The following is a 19453-nucleotide window of genomic DNA, read 5'->3' as shown; positions in this document are numbered from 1 at the left end:
AAACACGTTAATAAAACTAAATACATTCTTATCATATCATATCATATAATTGAAACAATATAAAAGCAGACATTTACTTGACGAAAAAAAGACGCGATTACAGTAAAATATATAAAGATACATTTAAAAATGTTTAAGAGGGTCTTTTAAATAATTTTGAACTTAGAGCCGACAAAATCAAAGTTTTGTTCAAATTAAAAATATCGACTAGAGAGAGAGTTTCATTACAACTTTAATTAAGGAATCAAAATCGGACTTTACTTTTTACGTTTTTTCTTTTAATTTTCTAATTGTTATTGATTTTAATTGATTGTATTATTAACGAGATTGTAAAAGTTTTAGTACAGATACGAAAAATGTTTCTACCTCTATGTGGAATTTCGCAGCCGATTGATAAGACAGTGAAGCACTTCAAAGAAACTGACGAGCGAGTTTCATCGAAATTAGTCAATCTAATCATTGACACTATGTAAAACATGAAGTGAATGTAATAGCTACTGTTGCACGTCAATATATGTATGTATGACTGACTATTCGTATCTGATAGATACGAATCCATTCAATGCAATGAATGCTCCTTAGTCAATCTGTATGGCTTTTGATTAAAGTATTTATTATCTATTGATTTGTGCAAGCCATCAACTTGACTGATAAAAACGAGAACCTGATAGTCTTTTTTTTGAGACTGCTAACGGTTAAGCAAATTGACCGCCACTTGGGAACGTTTTCCTTATCATAACCGCTAAAAGTTGTTTTGCGTTTTTCTTTTCGGGTTACTACTTGAATATGCTTTCAGTTGACTCCGAGCACTCGAAGCTAAAGGCTGCAAAAATAATTATTTTCATTTATATATATAAAATTACTAGAAAAGAAAACCGAAGTACAAGGTGCGTCGCTAGTTTATGGCCTACATATGGTTTCCGTTTGCCACACCATCTTAAGTGATATACAATCAATTGATGGATCATAAACTATATCTGAATCATCGGGTTATAAACGGTTTTATAATAAGCGATTCCTTTAATAAGATCTCAAAAGTGGCATTAAGTTTCTAGCACTTCATATGGCTAATTGTTATAGGTCATAAACAGTGAGGTTTTTCGAAAGAATTGCTCTCAACAGTGACTGATAAGGCTGCATGTGAAATTCGACAGAAGTTCGTTATTGTTAAGATAAGATCTTTTCAAAAATAAAGTAATTTCAATAATTGGCTGCTCATATTTGTAAATATTATATATTTAAATCACAGACAAACAAACAAAGAAATCTAATTTTTACATTAACCAGCTGGTACACGGGGCAGATATCAATTTAATGCCAATAAATGAGAGAGAAAAATTCACCTGTTTTCCCCAGAAAAAAAAAGAGAGATGAGAATAGCCAAAAAAACCAAAAATCAATTATCGATTTCCTCTCGCAATACGTATTGATAAAATTATCTATTGTATTAGATTACAAGCATGCTAGAAAGATATCTAGTGACTGATTACCTTACGCGGGTGAGATATTCTAAAGCATTTCGAAACCGGATCGTTTACCCATCATATAAAAAGTGATAAAACAATGTGACAGTGCAAATTAGTGACAACAATTTGTAATTAATTAATTTAATGAAGAAATGACAGTGCCGTGAAGGTAGTTAAAGATGGTTTAAGATTAGATGGTTTATATATTAATCTAAACACGGATTAAATTCGACAAAGCTTAACTATTTTAATATTCCTGAGCTGTTATCGAATGGACTTTGTGATATTCGTCTATTGATCTGGCACTGGGCATAGAAAGTGGCGCTATTTTCTTACAACAAATTCCCATTTAATAGCCCTACGTAGTTTATAAAAACATATGACAAAATCGATTATGAGCTCGAGTTTTCTAAGGAAGTACCTAAATTATAAATCTTGAAGTGAATAATTAAAGTAACTCTTTCTCATAATCTAGTAGACATATTTTTACAGTTTCTTCTTTATTATGTTCTATCCTTGAAGATCCGAAAGAAATTTTTCATTTTAAAATTCTTTTACGATCGTTCATGAATACAATATTTGTGTGAATTTTAAATAAATTTATAAACCCTTGAAAAATTAGAACTAAAATGCCTCAAAATTTGCTTAAAACTGTAACTGATGAAAGTAAACGAACCCTTAAAAGCTTCTTAAGAAATCAATCAGTTATTCGGTTTGATTATCAATTTATTCTTATTCATTTTACTCAATTACTTATATTCAGATTTATTAACACTTAATGAATGCATTGTGTCCTCTACATCCATTCGAATGCATATATTTTTAAGTGGAGTCATATCGATGTCTAGACTTAGCTAATACATAGGAAATTGCACAGAAGTTAAGCATGAACCACTTAAATAAGTATCTTGTTCAATGTATTTGGTAGACGCCAGAGATATGTATAGTTTCCTGATAGGAATTAAAATGCTAATCATTTGCTACTTTATACAATTATGTTTTGTCTCCCAACGTATGGGAAATGGTATATAAATTATAGATGATAGTAATAAAAGGTATATAAACATTTTGTTTTCATACCCTTGCATATAAAGGTAAATTAATTTTGATGAAAAGTGTGTAACTCATAGAAGGAGCATCATTTCCGACGATGTGTATACAAATGTATATGACTTGCAAGGGTATACAGACTACAGCATAGCTAAAGTTAAATGATCGCCAGACCTTAGCAAGGGTTCTGGTTTTTCCAATTTACGAGTGTTATCTCAACACTGCGAAAGTTAACTACTTATGTACGACATTTGGCCATAAATAGTTTATAATTGTGGAAGTCAAACAAATGCGTAAAGCACAATAAAAGCATTATAAATTCGATGACTTTATGAGAGGAATTATGTTGAAATATGTTTAAAGTTGGCTGATCTTTAGTCTCTCTACAGGTTATTGAAAACAAGGAAACACTTTTTTTTCGTAACCTTTCATTTGCCATCTCGAAGTCGGTCTTTATTACAAGTTTATGGCAATATCCAAGTTTAATGTTTTTTTTTTAATTGAGGCTATCGACAGAAGCAAATAAAGAAAATCTGTACAATTTTCAATGATAAAAAAAAAGGAAGCTATATAGCTAGATACATGCCTATATCTAGAAGATAGTCTTAAGTATCCAAGCATTAAAAATCAGATGGATTGAACTACTTAAATTTACCCGGTCTATGCTGAGAGAAAGATGTGCTCAATACTCTACATAGAGTTGCAGTCTCAAAGATGCTTTCAAAGTGTTTAGAAGTGAATTCCATAAACACCTAGTAAAGTGTATACGCCTCTTTGTCTAATACAATCAGCGATAAGTAATCGGTGTCAGCATTATCAAGGCAACTGGGGAAATTTGGGTTTTATATTTCCAAATGTTATCAACACAAGTCGTCATAATGTTTTGTTAAAAGTTGTATATAATTTTTATGTTTATCGGCAACATGTACATAGTTATTTATTGGAGTTATCACTTTCTATTAAGCTCAAAATGTAAGTTAAGTATGTATATATATTTTTAGAATTCTGAGAAGTTCTACCTGTTTTTTATGACCCACCCTAAATCAAACACTGTAGATTGTGCCACAACCCATTCAATTAGTTCTTATCGAATAAGCATTAGTGTAAGAAAGTTAATGAGCAACTTACCACCTATCGGGTTTTCATTTATGTTGTCTCAAATTGAAGCACGTCTGGGTTTCTTATGCAATTGCATTTTCAATGTCATTTGGTAACTTATCGCATAATAATTCAATTCTTTTACATTTTTATAGCCATGGTAAGCTTGGGCAACAGACGATATATGAGATTATGGCCACTTGTAGTTCTGCTGACTCTGGTTGTCATCCTGATATGGCGAAATCTGCAACAGGCTCGAACCCTCACACTGCCCAGAATCTCGAGAAATGATTTCACCAAATTTCTCCTTCTGAATGACAATGAAACATCATCAGGATTGTTGAGCACAGACGATCCATTGACTGAGGAATTGCCACTGGTTCCCCCACTAATCGAAACTAGAGTAATATCACCTAGAACATTGGAACTACAGAAATTGGTTAACTGTCGCAATCAGCCATTGAGATTTCAAAGACTGCAGCACGGTGAATATTGGCTACTGCAGAATTTAGTTATCGGCAGTAAAAGCCAATTTATGGGTTGCGCCGAGTCTATAACTTATACCACAAATGGGGATTACACGTTCTTTGATAATTTAGAAATGGTGGCCGAGCGGTAAGTAATCTAAATATTGTTCATATATTAAGCTTTAGTATAAATGTCAGTTGAGATTACTCTAAAGATGATGTAAAGATACATTTCTAATAGCCTATGTAATTCCCCTGTTGACCAAATAGACTTACTTTAAGGTAATTGGAGTAGTTGGAAATGTCTTCTTGAGATAGTCGAGCAGTTTTCAAACGTTTGTAATATGAGTTTTTAATTAGTTTATCGCTAAAAATAACGTGTAAGAGAACTCACGTGTCGAAATTGTCTACTGTCATGATGTCATTGACATTTTTGCTTATCTTTTTCTCTCTTTTTGTGTTCTTTGAGAGTTTTTGAATTACATGTATAACTTACATCAGGAAAAACCTAAAAGGAAGCTAAACAAAATACTGTACACTTAAAAAGATAAAGTTTTTATATATATTTTATATATAGAAACTAAACTAAAGCACATATAGGTAGCAGAAAGAACTTGATGACTCATCTTTATACTTTAAATTTCTCTAATATTCTGAATTAACTTTCTGATTGCATTCTAGAACTAAGTATTATCTAAAGATCTGTACAAGATTTACTTCATATTTTTCTATGTCATGGTCGAATGACTATGAATCATCTTTAAATTTTCAACTAGGACAACTGATTAATAATTCATTTAATTTTTCGTGAATTGAAAGTACTTACTAAACAATTTCTTTACTAACTGATAATTTCAAAATTATGTTTTTAATTCCCAGAGGCTTTCTTAAATCAGACGCGTATAATAATGAATGAATGAAACTTCTTATCAAACGATAGTATTTTTTTATATGTCATTTAATAATAATGATATGGTAATATGGAACTCAAAGTTGTGATAGTCATGACTTAATGGGGCTTAACAGCAGTGTTTGTAATATTTACTATGAAAAATTGAAGTGAATGAATTAATTTAACTAGTTTTGTTGTGAATTTTGGAAAAATTTCAATGCATCTTTGTCTGTTATACAATATCTGAAACCTCAAAACTCTAAAAGTTTGTTATATGTAGTTATGTTCTAGTTGCATAAAAAGTGAAGTCAAAATGATTGATTTGAGATGATGTTAATCTTAAACACCAAAAATTTTAAGTGGTAATAATTAAACTTATCAAAGAATGAAACCGAATGAAATAAACGTTCTGGTTTTAGTTTCAGTTTCTACTAGTTAACTAGTTTTGGTTTTGTATGCGGTTACATTTAAATAGTAATTTATATGACCTGTTGAAAAGAAGGAACAAAACTGTCACAAATAAAATATTAATGATCAAAATCTGTTGAACCGTTTTGCATATCCCATTCTTGATTTGTTTTCATGTACTAACAGAGAGAGTAAGTTTTCGAATAACAATTTTCTAATTTCAATTAAATAGCGATCTTCTCCTTTGTTCATTTATGTGTGTTTATTTGTTTATTTACAGATGGCAAGCACCCATTAGTTTTGCGATACACGCACCTGGCTATGATCTGAATAGCACTTTGGATGCAATTCAGTATGTGAAGAATTGTTTACCTGGCAGTCATTATATTAATGATTATGTAACATTCCATGTGTACTTCTCCAATCTGCATATGCCCGTCTATGTGCCCTACAATGAGGCAGATGTATTGAATTGGCCGTACAAGTGCATGGATGAAAATGGGACATTGGCGAATCCGCCTTATACCCAAATACCCCGCGAAGTCATGTACAAAGTCAAGGCGAATTTGACATACCCGATTAATGTGGGTCGGAATATAGCACGTCAGGCATCTAATACACACTTTATATTCGCTTGCGACATTGAATTGTATCCTAGTGTGGGATTTGTTGAACAATTTCTTGATATGGTGGCTCGCAATAATAGTGTCTTGGCCCTGGATCCTCAGCAGCCGAGACGAGTTTATCCCCTGCCAGTTTTCGAAATTGAAGCTGGCCAACATGTACCTGAAAACAAGGCCGAACTCTTGCATCTGTATCGCAATGGACTGGCGCAGCTGTTTCATGCCAAGGTTTGCCCCACTTGCCACAAAGTGCCACAGCAACAACTTTGGCTTAATCGTGCTCCCAGTGTCCGGGATGAGTTGAAATTATTTAGCATGACGCTAAGAAGGGATACCTTTCGAAGTTGGGAACCATTCTATATAAGCGATAATACTGAACCACTCTTCGATGAGCGTGTGACGTGGGAGGGACAATCCAACAAGCGGATACAGGTGATAATTGTTTAATGAATCTATTGTTAAAAACTGGCATAAGCTTTCGCTTTCTTTTTTCAGAACTTTGCCATGTGCTTGCTAGGCTTTGAGTATCATGTCCTTCATCCAGCATTCCTAGTCCATAGTCCTGGCATTAAGAAACAGCAATCGCGTAAGTCGCAACGCCTGAAATATGCAAAGGCCATGACCAAATTTATTAAGTCGAAAATTGAACCCGAATATCGGATACTTTATGGTAATACCACCGGCTGTGCCACATGATACCACGGAGATAAATGCTTTTCAATCTACCCCACAGTCCTAAGACAAAAGTGATATTTCATGTACATAATTATATTTTAAGATTTACTTATAATAGCCAATTTTTAATACAAACAAATGATTTTTTTCTACATCTTCAGTATGTTTTTTTCCCCCTATTCAAAAAGTATTGAACGCTCCGCGATCGCATATACCAACTATATGCAAAATTATCAGGAACATGACTGTCGAGGAGGAATTTATAAAAATATATGTCTACTACATATCAAATATTTATATTTACCTCATAAGCTGATAATAGAACTGACGCCAAATGAACAATCTACGCCAGTTCAGAAAGGAAGCTCGTGGACTCGATATGACATTCAAGTGCTGCCAGCTGTCGTTAGAAGAACGAAGTAGAAAGGCGCCATCCAATACGATGAAAGTGTAGTTAAGATCTATCAATATTTGAGACTGCAAAAAGAAGAAGCTATTAGTAAGTTTTAAAATGGATTCTAATACTTCGAAAATCCACCAGTACAAAGAAATATTCTTGAAAAATCAAGAAAGTCCAATTCCGAGCTAACGCAAGGGACCAATTTTATTGCATCGAAAAATGGATTTAGTTTAAAAGAATCTTACATCAATTAATCAAATAATCGCTAGCTTTTCTTATTACTATGGATTTTTGACCGATACATTAGGATTTCAAAAGGAAGACTAGGATGCGTGAGTGCCGAGTTCATCTTTTCTAAAAATGCTTGTAGATAATAATAAAACCATAAAGGACACGATGTGTATATTAAGGAAGAGCTAATCTGCTTGATATTAATTTTGATCCTGCTTCACTAAAGTCCTAGAAATATATTCTTTTCTCACCTTTAAATTAAAGCTCTCTTCATATATGGATTCCATTTCGTTGTTCTCATCGTAAAGGGGTTCCAGTTCATTAATACTAACATAAGCCACACACATTTCTTTCACTTTTGAGCGACTAAAGATAGACAGTTCCTCTCTGGGATTTGGCATATGTAACCACTTTATTTGACCACCAAAATCATCATAGATAGGAATTGTAAGATTAAAATCTCGTAATACCATGAGTAATTGAAATTTTGTGTTAGGTATTAATGCATCTGCCTTGATCACAAATGTGGGTAGACAAAAGACACTGTTCAGTTAAATAAATAAAATAATTTTATTTCATTTGATGAGGTAAATCGACCCACGTGGTATATGGTTCCCTTATATCCGCATAACGCCAACTATCATGATTTAAGATAAATTTCAAAAATTTTCTAGGTAATTTTGGCGGTGGCAACAATTGTAAATCTAGGGCTAAAATGAAATAAGTGTTGACATTTTCACGAGCAATGTTTCTGAGTAGATTCACTGGATATGCAAGTTTATGCTGATGCCAAAAAGTTTCACTTTGATCCGAAAGTAAAAAAGCTGAAGATCTATCACAAGAATCAATTGTAACATTGTTTAAAATACTCCTCATATTATCCAAGTCCTCTGGAACAAAACTCTGATGGAAAACCAAATGAATGCTAACATAGCGCCGAATTAGATCAGCAAGATCAAGGCAATCCAATAGATATTTCCATGCATGATTAAAATTATAATAGTCCTCGCCACACGCAAATATTGTAAGACTTATGGGAGCCTGCCATCTAATAGATAATAGATTAATGAAACGAAATCATAAAGATTTTTTGTCCTTACTTACCTTTTTAAGATTTTGGGTAATAATCTCAAATCCATGTAAGTGCCATGCGATGTTAGGGTAATGCTTTCATTTCCAATTAGATACTCACTAGCTGTTATATAATTATTCCACACCCAATATTCACCATGTTGACTAATGAATCCACTATTCATTTCAATATCAGGGTCTTCCGTTGCATACATTTCGTTGAGAATAGTCAACGAAACGCAGCAAAGAAAAAACAAAGGCAAACATTTTCAAGCTTCTAATAAAATGTGCCAACATTTTTTACTCTATGTTATGTGGTTATTTTTAATGCTAACAAATCAAAAGTGATTTCAAAGTTTACTGGGTTTTAAATGTTGTTTATTTATTGCGCCAAGATGTAGGCAACAGAAAAAAACTTGGTCGCTTAGACAAAATAACTAAATTGACGTACACCAAAACTATTTTTGTCTCAAAATATTAGATAATGATCGTCTCACAAAATAGTAGGGATGTAAAATCAATTTATAATAAACATAATATTGATTGTCCCTATCTACATAATTTTTGAAGGTTTATTAATTCAATAAAATGTGGTCGATCTTCGACCCAACTTTTTTATACTCATTATAACGTACTTTAGTAATATAACTACTTTAACAAGAAGTAGTTTATAAATCAAATAAATCTTAGTCCATACATTTTAAATCTCAAAATTGATTGTAAAAAATAAATAGAAATATACGATTGAGAAATAAATCTATAATTTCATCCCCTATTCTCTAAGTGTAAATGCAAAGAGGTGAAAAGCTTTATACATCAGAAGCTTTAAAGCTTGTAGTCTGTATTTATCATTGGATATGGCAACTCTATAGATTTTAAATTAATTTAAAGTTAGACATTTTTCCTCTTAAATTAGTAAATTCCAAGACAATTATTGTGTACAACTTTCCGAAGCTGTTCCAGATTAAATCATTTGCTTACATTGAAAATGAAAGTAAAACTTATTAGTTTTTCTTGTTTTAAGCTAATTATTCGTTTTAATATTAAAGTAGCCTTCGTTTAAGGCAGTTCGTAGCAGAGCATTTGATAGCAATTCATCTTGATGAAAATTCTTTGAAGACTGGTTATCCTTGATTGATTCCTTACTGGGGCTATCCTCCTGCCACCATTTTGACTGCGGTAACTGCCATAATTTTTGACCCATTTTAGGCATTACATATATAATGATTGGCGGCGGAATGCTTAGTTTATCATTCTTTTCCTGCAATCTGTCCTCCATAGTTGTCATCAAGATGGGATTAAATGGATCTGTGCCATAAAGTTGTTGATATCTCTCGCTGAATACCAAATGGCAAATTTGTATGAATGCTAACAGAGCCAGGGTATCATAAACCACAAGGACTTTAAATTAATTGATTAAAAGGGTTTTTCCAAAATGGTTTGTTTCTCAATACTTACTGGCATAGAAGTAAACAACAAGTGTCATAGCTATTAGGGTTGATAGACTCACATAATGTCTTAAGATGCGAAGAAAAAATATTGCAATCACAACAACTTGAATTGTATAGAGAACTTCGAATATTGCCAATGGTAGGACATGGATTCCTCTTAACTAAATATAGATAATATATTAGAAACTTTGTGACTAAAATATATAACAAGTAATTTACATTATAAGCACCATAGGCTGACTGAATGCAGGATATAATGTGTCCAAAATGGTAGATTAAAACAAAATATAATATCTGTTGGGGATCTATAAGCAATAACATGAATCAAAAAAGAATTTTAAGCATATATTTAAACTCACATTTTTCTACCCAATAAATGGTGACTTTTATGACTTGACTGGTTCTGTAGCTGGTTTCAAAGATTTGGATTAAGTCATTCAAAAATCCAATGCCATTAACGAATATTATATAGATAACAATGATGCTTTTGGCCTACAGCAGAATTTACCAATTTATTAAGAATATCATAAATAATGAAAATAAGTATTCTTCTTGCCATAGCAAAACCTGTGATCACCAATGCTCCCAAACGTAGCGAGGCACAGAATAGATAGGACTCCATAAGAACCATGTTGCAAATAAAACCTGAAACACTTTCATTCTGGGTCTACGGCAACGAGTAGCTAACTCTTCGACAATCGGCTACCAAATGACAAATGTTTTTCCTTTCATATGCCATTTGGCATAAAGCATTTTCCTCAATCTACGAACAAAATAAGAGTTACCTCGTAGGTAGCAAATTAACATTTTTGGGTAGCCACACTAAGCCAAAGACCAATTTGAATTCAGTTTATATTTGAAAAACTGAGAGACCAATAATTTCTATTTTTCTTTGATGTTATTTATCAAAATTCGGTTAAACAGGTCGACAAAATCAAATTTGTTCTAATGCTTGTTACTAATTTTGGTGTGGTTATATATGAGTATTCAACGAACTGAAACCGGTTTCGATTGGTTACGATATACTTAAGAAGAAATCTGGGATACGTAGTTTAAAGAACTCTCGTTTCGATAAGATTCCAAATTCTGCTTTTGTTTCTAGAAACTTTGCTTAAAGGAATCGTTTTTCCGACTGTCACATTTCATTTGGTTCAACTTTCTATAGGATATCGTTAGGTCGTTACTTAGACTAAGCAAAGCTTGTACTTTGTTTTAGCGAGATAAAAATCTCAGTACATGTTTTTGTCATTTACCATAAAGGCCATTTTGAGTCATTTTTCATAACGATTTTTATTTCATTTGCATTCAGTTATTGTGGCTTACTTAATGGCTACAGTTTTGATTGGTTATTGAGCTTGAAATATGACAAACAATTAATATTAATATGTTGTTTATGGAATCCTATTTATGTTATTGCTCAGTGCGTCTAGGCGTACTTATTGTGAGTCTTATAAATATTGTAAGTAAGAATTAAAAACAATCAAATGTTAATTTTAAAATAATTATATATCCTTTCGACAGATCAAATGCTTGGCATTCAGTATATATTTATTTGTACATGGTATCGCATCTTATCATCCTTTAGTTGAATTGTTCGAACAAGATGCTCAATATGCTGAAAATCGAGTGGTGAGAAAATACATTCATTGGATAGAAAATTGTAAGTAATGTGGGAAAACCAATAAATATTTATAGTATATTTATTTCGTTTATATGTGTTTTATAGATCCCGATAAAGTATTGATTTATAACCAAGTGCTATTATATTTGTGGGAATGGTCTGGCAATCCTATTCAGCCAGCCCTAGTTGAGTCAGCTGACTCGAAAAAGCGGAAGACAATCTGGCAAGCCGGTCAGACAGAGACGCATTAAGAAGACGAAGTTAAAGACGAAAAGACGGGTTTTTAAGACGAAAAGCCGAAAGTGTAAGACGTACACACGACGAAAACGCGAAAGAAGTTAAACAATTAATTATAATTATATCTACTATTAACTAAAAATCAATACTTATCTTAACATTAAATAAAATTAATATAAAACTATAACCGGGACTGTGTTTATTCGTAATACAATACCCCAGTCCCACACATTTTGGGGGCTCAACCTAAAAAGGAAAAAAAAAAAAAAAACGTGAAAAAAAAAGTGACCCACACATTTGGGCTCAACTTAAAAAAGAATAAAAAGTGAAAGAGAGGTGACACACACAAAGAAGTAAAAGTGAAAAAGATTTTAAAAGTGTAAAGAAGTAGCCCAGACATATTGAGGCTTTACGTGAAAAAACTATAAGTGAACTCAACCTAAAACAAAGTGTAACGGAAAATTAAAATAGAGTGTAAAAAGGTGCAAAATTAACTAATACGAGTCTCTCTAAAAGTTTAATGAAAATGGTGAATAATGCTAAAAGTTCAATAACAGTCGAATCGGTATAAAAGAAAACAATTTTATTTCACAATTTCTTGGAAATTGCATCAGCCAAAAAGAGACGCCACATTTTACCGCGTTTTTACCGCGTCGGTTACCCATACACACACAGCAACGAACAAAAACGAAACGAAAAATGGCACAGTTAAATGACTTTCAGTGTATTAGTGAGATGCTTCGGCAGGAAAAGAGAGAGAATATCGTTCTGTTGCACAAGTTTATTTTTGAAAAAGAAGGAGATAGAAATAATAGAAAACGGGTGCGCGAGTTCGAGGGCTATGATTTTGCTGAGTCGGACAATTTGTATAATGATAAAGTTAATTATATTGCTGAAAATCTGTCAGATATGGACCTGGCTGTAATTTGTAATTTGCTTCGATTACCTCACAATAAAAACGATTTAACGAAACACATATTTTGCAATTTAAAAAAGAATTCTTTGCTCAAAGATGCCGATTTTCAAACGGAAAAAAACGACGAAAGTGAAGACGAAGAGTCACAAAACGACGAAGTGTGTGAAAATGTAAGCGTGCGAAGCGAGAATTCATGCAGTGTGCAAAATAGAAGCAGTGTGCAAAATCCAAACAGTTTTTCCGAAGTTCCGAGGTTCGCTTTAAACTTTCGCGATATAGAAGACTCTATCCGTTTGTTTAGTGGCGAAGATAATCTATCTATCGAAGTATGGATCCAAGATTTTGAAGATATGGCAACTGTTATGTGTTGGAACGAGTTACAAAAATTTATTTTTGCCAAACGATCATTAAAAGGCCTAGCAAAAATGTTTGCTAATAGTGAGCGAAATGTAACGACCTGGTTTAAGCTAAAAGTCGCACTTCTTGCTGAATTTAAATCAACAACAAATAGCGCACAGTTACATAAGTCAATGTCTGATAGAAAAATAAAGAAAAACGAAAGTCTGCAGGAGTATTTTTTGTGTATGAAAGAAATGTCATCTCGCGGAAATATTGAAGACTCTTCGCTGATACAATATGTGATCGATGGCATAGACGATACGGTGAATAACAAATCAATTTTATACGGGTCTAATAATATAAATGAATTCAAGCAGAAGCTTAAAATTTTTGAAGTTATGCGCGAGAAATCGAAAAATGAAAACAAATATAACAATGGTGTGGCCAAGCAGTATCCGAAAAACGACGATAAGTTTCAAGCAGTGCAGAAGAAAAGTGCAAACAAAGAACTCAAATGTTTTAATTGCGGTGCCAAGGGCCATACATCAGTTAATTGCGATTATAAAAATAAGGGTAGAAAATGTTTTCAGTGTAATAATTTCGGACATATTGCCAAAGATTGCCCAACAAGCAGTGCAAAAACTGATAAAGCCAATATATGCAAAATTACGTCATCTCAAAATTTTATGTCTATTCCAGTTCAAATCAATAATATTAATTATAACGCGTTCTTAGACACTGGTAGCAAGTACAATTTAATATCTGAAGCAATGCTGAAAAACATGAATAATCCAATGTTGAGTGATTCTAACATTTATTTAATCGGTTTCGGAAAGAAAAAAGACACAGACAAGATCAAAGCATCGGGTTCATTTAAATATACAGTCGATATTAACGGTGAGAAATACTGTTTGACATTTCTCTCAGTGGAGCAACAATTTATGGATGTGGAAATTGTTCTTGGCGAGGATTTCTGTAAGCAAGCGGAGGTTACAATCAGCTACAAAGGTCTAAGGGTGACAAAAACCCAATGTTTAGAATCCGAAGTAAGTTCCTTTTTGAAAATCAATGTGGATGACTCCAGTGAACAGCAGGCCGACATAGATCCAGCAGCAAGTAAAAGGGCTAAAGAAGCAGTTCAAAATTTGGTACAGAATTACCATCCGGTAAGCGAAAAGTCAACAAATATTCAAATGCGACTAGTTCTAAATGATGATAAACCGATATACTCACGACCTCGACGATTCTCATATGCAGAGAGATGCATCATTGACAATCAAACCGATCAATGGCTGAAGGATGGCATAATTGAAATATCAGAGTCTGAGTATACAAGCCCAGTCGTGCTTGTGAAAAAACGGGACGGATCAAATCGGTTATGCATCGATTACAGACGTATTAATAAAGTAATCATTAGAGATCATTTTCCACTTCCCTTAATAGAAGATCAGTTAGACAGGCTTCAAAATGCACGTATTTTCAGTTCCATTGATTTAAAAAATGGTTTTTTTCATGTTGGCATTGAAGAAGGGAGCCGCAAGTATACTTCTTTCGTAACACATAATGGACAATTCCAGTTTCTTCGAGTTCCATTTGGTCTTTCGAACTCTCCCAGCGTCTTTCAACGGCATGTCAATGCTATATTCAGAGATCTAACCAGGAAAGGAGTAGCCATACCATATGTGGACGATATAATAATACCAGCAAAAACTGAAGACGAAGCTGTAGCCAATTTAAAAGAAGTACTCAAACACTGCGAAGAATATGGGCTTGTGATTAATTTCAAAAAATGTCAGTTCCTTAAAACGAAAATTGAGTATTTAGGACACGTAATTGAAAACCAAAGTATAAGTCCATCCACATCGAAAACGCAAGCCGTGTCATCGTTTCCTATCCCGTCTAATCTAAAACAATTACAGAGTTTCTTGGGGTTAGTTGGATATTTTCGAAAGTTTATAATAAATTTTTCTCTGATTGCAAAGCCTCTAACGGATATGACAAAACATGATGCATTGATTATTTTTGGTGAGAAAGAGCTAGCTGCGTTTAACAAATTAAAGAAGCTTATTACAGAGAAGCCAGTTTTGAAAATTTTTCATCAGCTACACGAAACGGAGCTTCATACAGACGCCTCGATCGACGGATTTGGCGCAGTCCTTCTCCAGAAGTCGCCAGAAGACATGCAGTTTCATCCAGTGTATTACATGAGCAAGAAAACGACAGATGCCGAAAAAAAGTTCACCAGTTACGAGTTAGAAATCTTAGCTGTTGTAGAAGCATTAAAGAAATTTCGAGTTTATTTACTTGGACTCCGCTTCAAACTTGTTACAGATTGCAATGCTCTAGCTAAAACTATTCAGAAAAAGGATCTGTGCACACGAGTAGCTCGTTGGATTCTCCAAATGCAAGAATTTCAATATGACGTCGAACACAGAGCGGGCACTCGAATTCGCCATGCTGATGCACTCAGTCGTGTACCAATGATGATGATCAGCGAAACCAGTATGCATAGCAGAATAAAGCATCTGCAAGCTCAGGACGACCAGCTGAAGGCTATTATAGACGTATTGGTAGATAAGACGAATCACAATAACTATTTTTTAAAGGCTGGAGTTCTGCACAAACTTATCTCGGACAACGAACTTATTGTCGTACCAACTAGTATGCAACGAGAACTAATAAAAGAGGCCCACGATCATGGTCATTTTTCCATCAAGAAGACACGAGAGATCATTGGAAAAGAATATTTCATACCGAATCTGGAAGAGAAAATAAAGAGATGTATAAGCTGTTGCATAAGATGTATCGTTACTAACCGCAAGCAAGGAAAACAAGAAGGAGAGCTTCATCCATTATACAAAGATGAACAACCGCTAATGACCTACCATATCGATTTTTTAGGACCTCTGGAATCAACGCATAAACAGTATAAACATATCCTGGCAGTCATCGATAGTTTCACCAAGTTTTGTTGGTTGTACCCAACAAAGTCGACTTCTACAAAAGATGCAGTTTTACGACTACAGGAGCAGAGCAAGGTTTTTGGCAATCCATCCCAAATAATATCGGACAAAGGATCAGCTTTTTCCTCGGAGGAATTTGACTTGTATTGCAAAAACGAAGGCATAAAACATCATCTCATCACGACGGGACTTCCTCGAGCGAACGGCCAAGTAGAGAGGCTAAATACAACAATCATCGCAGTTCTTTCTAAACTCTCAAGCGAAGATCCAAGAAAATGGTACAAATTTGTAAATAATGTCCAGCAAGTCATCAATTCAACATTTAGTAGAAGTATAAGAACAACTCCTTTCGAGCTGCTTACGGGAACAAAGATGCGATTAAAGTCTGATATCAAAATCAAGGAAATGATAGAAGACGAAATGATTCAACACTTTAATGATGAACGAGATAAACAACGTAAAGAAGCAAAACAACATATTCTACAAATTCAAGATGAAAACAAAAACAGGTACAACTTAAGACGAAGACCAGCATCGAAGTATAAGATAGGCGATTTAGTTGCCATCAAGAGAACCCAACTTGGTCCTGGGTTAAAGCTAAAGCCGAAATATCTTGGTCCATACCGGATCATAAGGGTAAAATTCAACGACACCTACGACGTGGCAAAAGACTCAGTATTCAGCGAAGGCCCAAGGCAGACGACCACTTGCGCTGAGTATATGAAACCATGGGTACCATACGACGACGACGACGATGCATTCGGGGCGAATGAAGTGTAGGATGGCCGATTTGTGGGAATGGTCTGGCAATCCTATTCAGCCAGCCCTAGTTGAGTCAGCTGACTCGAAAAAGCGGAAGACAATCTGGCAAGCCGGTCAGACAGAGACGCATTAAGAAGACGAAGTTAAAGACGAAAAGACGGGTTTTAAGACGAAAAGCCGAAAGTGTAAGACGTACACACGACGAAAACGCGAAAGAAGTTAAACAATTAATTATAATTATATCTACTATTAACTAAAAATCAATACTTATCTTAACATTAAATAAAATTAATATAAAACTATAACCGGGACTGTGTTTATTCGTAATACAATACCCCAGTCCCACATATTCCAATATTGCGGCTGCTCTTTTGGCCAGTTTTGGTTCTTTTAAGGTATAAACAATTTTTGAAAATGTATTCTTCATAACTTTTTATTTATTATTGAAATATAGTTATATAAATGGCTTTTGCTACCGTTGGCCCTATTCGAACTCATGTACTTGATACAGTTCACCTCATTTCACATTGTCCTAATGATTGTCCTCAAGAAACTGATCAATTTGGGCCTACTTATAGTGCTTACTTTAGTGGGCAGTTTTTATATATGTAAGTACATACGTTTTTCTATTAAGGACTGAAATCTAATCATTTTCATGTCTCACTAGTGTTTGAGGGCTATAATTGTGTAACCTGTCTTGCAATGTTCCAAATCATAAGCCTAGTAAAGAGCCAACGCTATCGTGAACTTTATGGCAACGATCCCTTTCATCCGCTCGCCTTGAAAAGAGCCCCCAATAATTCGTATAGCAAGGACTCCGTACAACAATTGCGTATCCTGGATACTCCCGATGATACTGACATTGATGAGCAGAAACGTTTGGCCAAGTTGGGTCTATGGCCGCGTCGTCAACCACAGGTTATCTCGGTGATACCAGCCCAAGCTCCCATGCCCCAGTTAAAATGGTGGCAACAGCAGGCTCTGGATAAGGACGATAAGTTACAAGATTCCAAAATCTACCGCAATTGGCAACCGAACGAGCTCTTGAGTGGTGTTGGGGGTGAAGTGCAGCGTAAGAATGCCTTGAATCGTCGATATGCGGAAGGTGAACTGTATCGTTGGTATTGAATTATATTTTATCAAGATCAAATTGCTAAATTTCAATAATTTTAATCCCATGTAAACCTTTAAATAGGGCAATTTGAATTAAAGCTTGTAGAATTATGAATTATTTAATATTAATTAAGCACTTTCTTAAATTTAAATAAATATTAATAATAAAATAAAGCTTAAGACAATGGTATATACATAGCTCCAACTATTTTAAAACTTAGTCATCGTAAGCAGCATATTAACTTTGATTTAAACAGAAACTATAATTCACTTCAATGTCAGTGTATTCTACTTAAATTTTAAACAGAACGATGAGCAATTGCCAAATTTGCCAAAGCTTTTCTAATTAAGCTAGGAAATGCTTTCAGGCATTAACTCCAAAAGAGTCCAATCATTCATCAGACAGTACAATCAATGAAAGTATAATTGTCTAGTTTTTATTGTTTCAATCACTGCATTCATATTTCAAATTAAATGCGTTGCTTTGCTGCATTCATTTTTAGAAAAACTCACCACATCTAGGCTAGTTGGAAATCTCAGCTGACCAGCCCAAAACTATAACTGGCCAACTGATTGGCTTTTGTTTTACTTTTCAGAGAAACTTTTAATTAAATTTGACAGAGAGAGAGAGAGAGAGAGAGACAGAGAGAAAGAGAGTGAAACTATAGCAACAATTGTCAACGAAGCTGAGAAATCTCTAGAGGCACTATGACGACGGGACATCATCAAGTAGTCCTGTTTGTGTGTGGGTGTGCCTGAGTGTAGCCTGAAAGTATGCAACGTTGATAATGCAATCGACTGACAACGAAATTGACTGTATCGTCGTCGTCCAGTTTGCTCTGCATTTTGCCCTCCAATGGGACTCATGGTCCATTGCATCTGTCGCCAATTGTTAGACACTTTGATTTTTCGTTTGCCAACACAATGCTTCACCAAGTTCTTTTCTCCCTTTCTCTCTCTCTCTTTTTATCTCTTTCCTTTTTCCTTTCTCCCTATTTATTTCCTTGCTGTGCATTTGTAAGTCGTCCTCGTGGCAGGATATGCAAAGTGTTGTCTTCTTACTTCTGTGTCCTTCACAATACCAGACAGTTGCATAATCTGTGGTGCCGTTTATGCAAAGTGTCTCCAAAATAAGAAAAAAAAGTGCAAAACTAAGTGCGGGAGCTGTCGAGGATAATGTAAAGAGGTCCCTGAATTGTTAAATTCGCCAAAGTGCACAAAAAAAATGAATTGAAGTTTCGTTTTTATTGAATACATAAGTTGATCAAGTATTTCTAGCTGATGGTTTGGGCTCTAACCGAACTCTTAGTTCATGGTATTAACCGATAATCATTGAGCCAAAAAAACTGCAGTCTAAAAAATGCAAACGAATTGTTCCCATACTTTTTGCGCAATCATATCACAACCTAATCACCATAATCAACGTCTTACAGCAAACAATCAACGTGTAAAAAGTTTTCTTTTTCTTTCATTTTTATTCTCGACTAGGCCACTCTAAGTACATGGATGGGACACACGTAAGTTGCTACGTGGTGCTGATTATCTGTCCTATGCTTAGCAGAGGATTATAATGCCAAAAAAAAAAAGAGAATAGAGCTGCCAAGACAGGAGTGCAGGAGCGAATTGCCAAGGTAAATTTGAGAGACATAACGAAGGCATTGAAAAGAGAG

General features: G+C 34.3%; 3 protein-coding genes and 1 long non-coding RNA gene across 4 annotated transcripts; 2 read left to right on the top strand and 2 right to left on the bottom strand.

Moving 5' to 3' along the window:
• Positions 1-805: 805 nt before the first annotated feature.
• LOC137580952 (beta-1,4-glucuronyltransferase 1) lies at positions 806-6831 on the top strand. The gene is made up of 4 exons (XM_068295102.1): positions 806-887; positions 3770-4229; positions 5662-6436; positions 6500-6831. The coding sequence occupies exons 2-4, from the start codon at positions 3772-3774 to the stop codon at positions 6698-6700; spliced, it is 1434 nt and encodes a 477-aa protein (XP_068151203.1). The 5' UTR covers positions 806-887; positions 3770-3771; the 3' UTR covers positions 6701-6831.
• Positions 6832-7662: 831 nt separating this feature from the next.
• Positions 7663-8704, bottom strand: LOC137581389 (uncharacterized). Its single transcript, XR_011033132.1, has 3 exons — positions 8415-8704; positions 7912-8358; positions 7663-7853 (listed from the first exon to the last, which is right to left on the bottom strand). It is a non-coding gene; the product is annotated as an uncharacterized lncRNA (long non-coding RNA).
• A 701-nt stretch (positions 8705-9405) lies between these two features.
• LOC137580746 (uncharacterized) lies at positions 9406-10463 on the bottom strand. The gene is made up of 5 exons (XM_068294863.1): positions 10389-10463; positions 10192-10324; positions 10052-10137; positions 9840-9993; positions 9406-9782 (listed from the first exon to the last, which is right to left on the bottom strand). The coding sequence occupies exons 1-5, from the start codon at positions 10461-10463 to the stop codon at positions 9406-9408; spliced, it is 825 nt and encodes a 274-aa protein (XP_068150964.1).
• Positions 10464-11216: 753 nt separating this feature from the next.
• On the top strand, positions 11217-17798 carry LOC137580745 (uncharacterized). Its single transcript, XM_068294862.1, has 7 exons — positions 11217-11291; positions 11354-11492; positions 11559-11684; positions 13873-14272; positions 17011-17065; positions 17125-17278; positions 17338-17798. Exons 1-7 carry the CDS (start codon positions 11217-11219, stop codon positions 17796-17798), a joined length of 1410 nt encoding a protein of 469 aa, XP_068150963.1.
• The last annotated feature ends 1655 nt before the right edge of the window (positions 17799-19453 follow it).

This window comes from Drosophila tropicalis, unplaced genomic scaffold, assembly GCF_018151085.1.
Source record: "Drosophila tropicalis isolate 14030-0801.00 unplaced genomic scaffold, ASM1815108v1 contig_845, whole genome shotgun sequence".
NCBI lineage: Eukaryota > Metazoa > Arthropoda > Insecta > Diptera > Drosophilidae > Drosophila > Drosophila tropicalis.
This window is presented reverse-complemented; position numbering and strand designations above follow the sequence as displayed.

Coding starts and splice junctions, on each gene's coding strand:
- LOC137580952 (XM_068295102.1), top strand. CDS start 3,772: ATGGTAAGCTTGGGCAACAGACGATATATGAGATTATGGCCACTTGTA. Junction 4,230..5,661: donor TTAGAAATGGTGGCCGAGCG/GTAAGTAATCTA, acceptor GTTTATTTACAG/ATGGCAAGCACCCATTAGTT. Junction 6,437..6,499: donor AATCCAACAAGCGGATACAG/GTGATAATTGTT, acceptor TTCTTTTTTCAG/AACTTTGCCATGTGCTTGCT.
- LOC137580746 (XM_068294863.1), bottom strand. CDS start 10,463: ATGGTTCTTATGGAGTCCTATCTATTCTGTGCCTCGCTACGTTTGGGA. Junction 10,138..10,191: donor CATTTATTGGGTAGAAAAAT/GTGAGTTTAAAT, acceptor TATTGCTTATAG/ATCCCCAACAGATATTATAT. Junction 9,994..10,051: donor CAGCCTATGGTGCTTATAAT/GTAAATTACTTG, acceptor ATCTATATTTAG/TTAAGAGGAATCCATGTCCT.
- LOC137580745 (XM_068294862.1), top strand. CDS start 11,217: ATGTTGTTTATGGAATCCTATTTATGTTATTGCTCAGTGCGTCTAGGC. Junction 11,292..11,353: donor TTGTGAGTCTTATAAATATT/GTAAGTAAGAAT, acceptor TCCTTTCGACAG/ATCAAATGCTTGGCATTCAG. Junction 17,279..17,337: donor AGTGGGCAGTTTTTATATAT/GTAAGTACATAC, acceptor ATGTCTCACTAG/TGTTTGAGGGCTATAATTGT.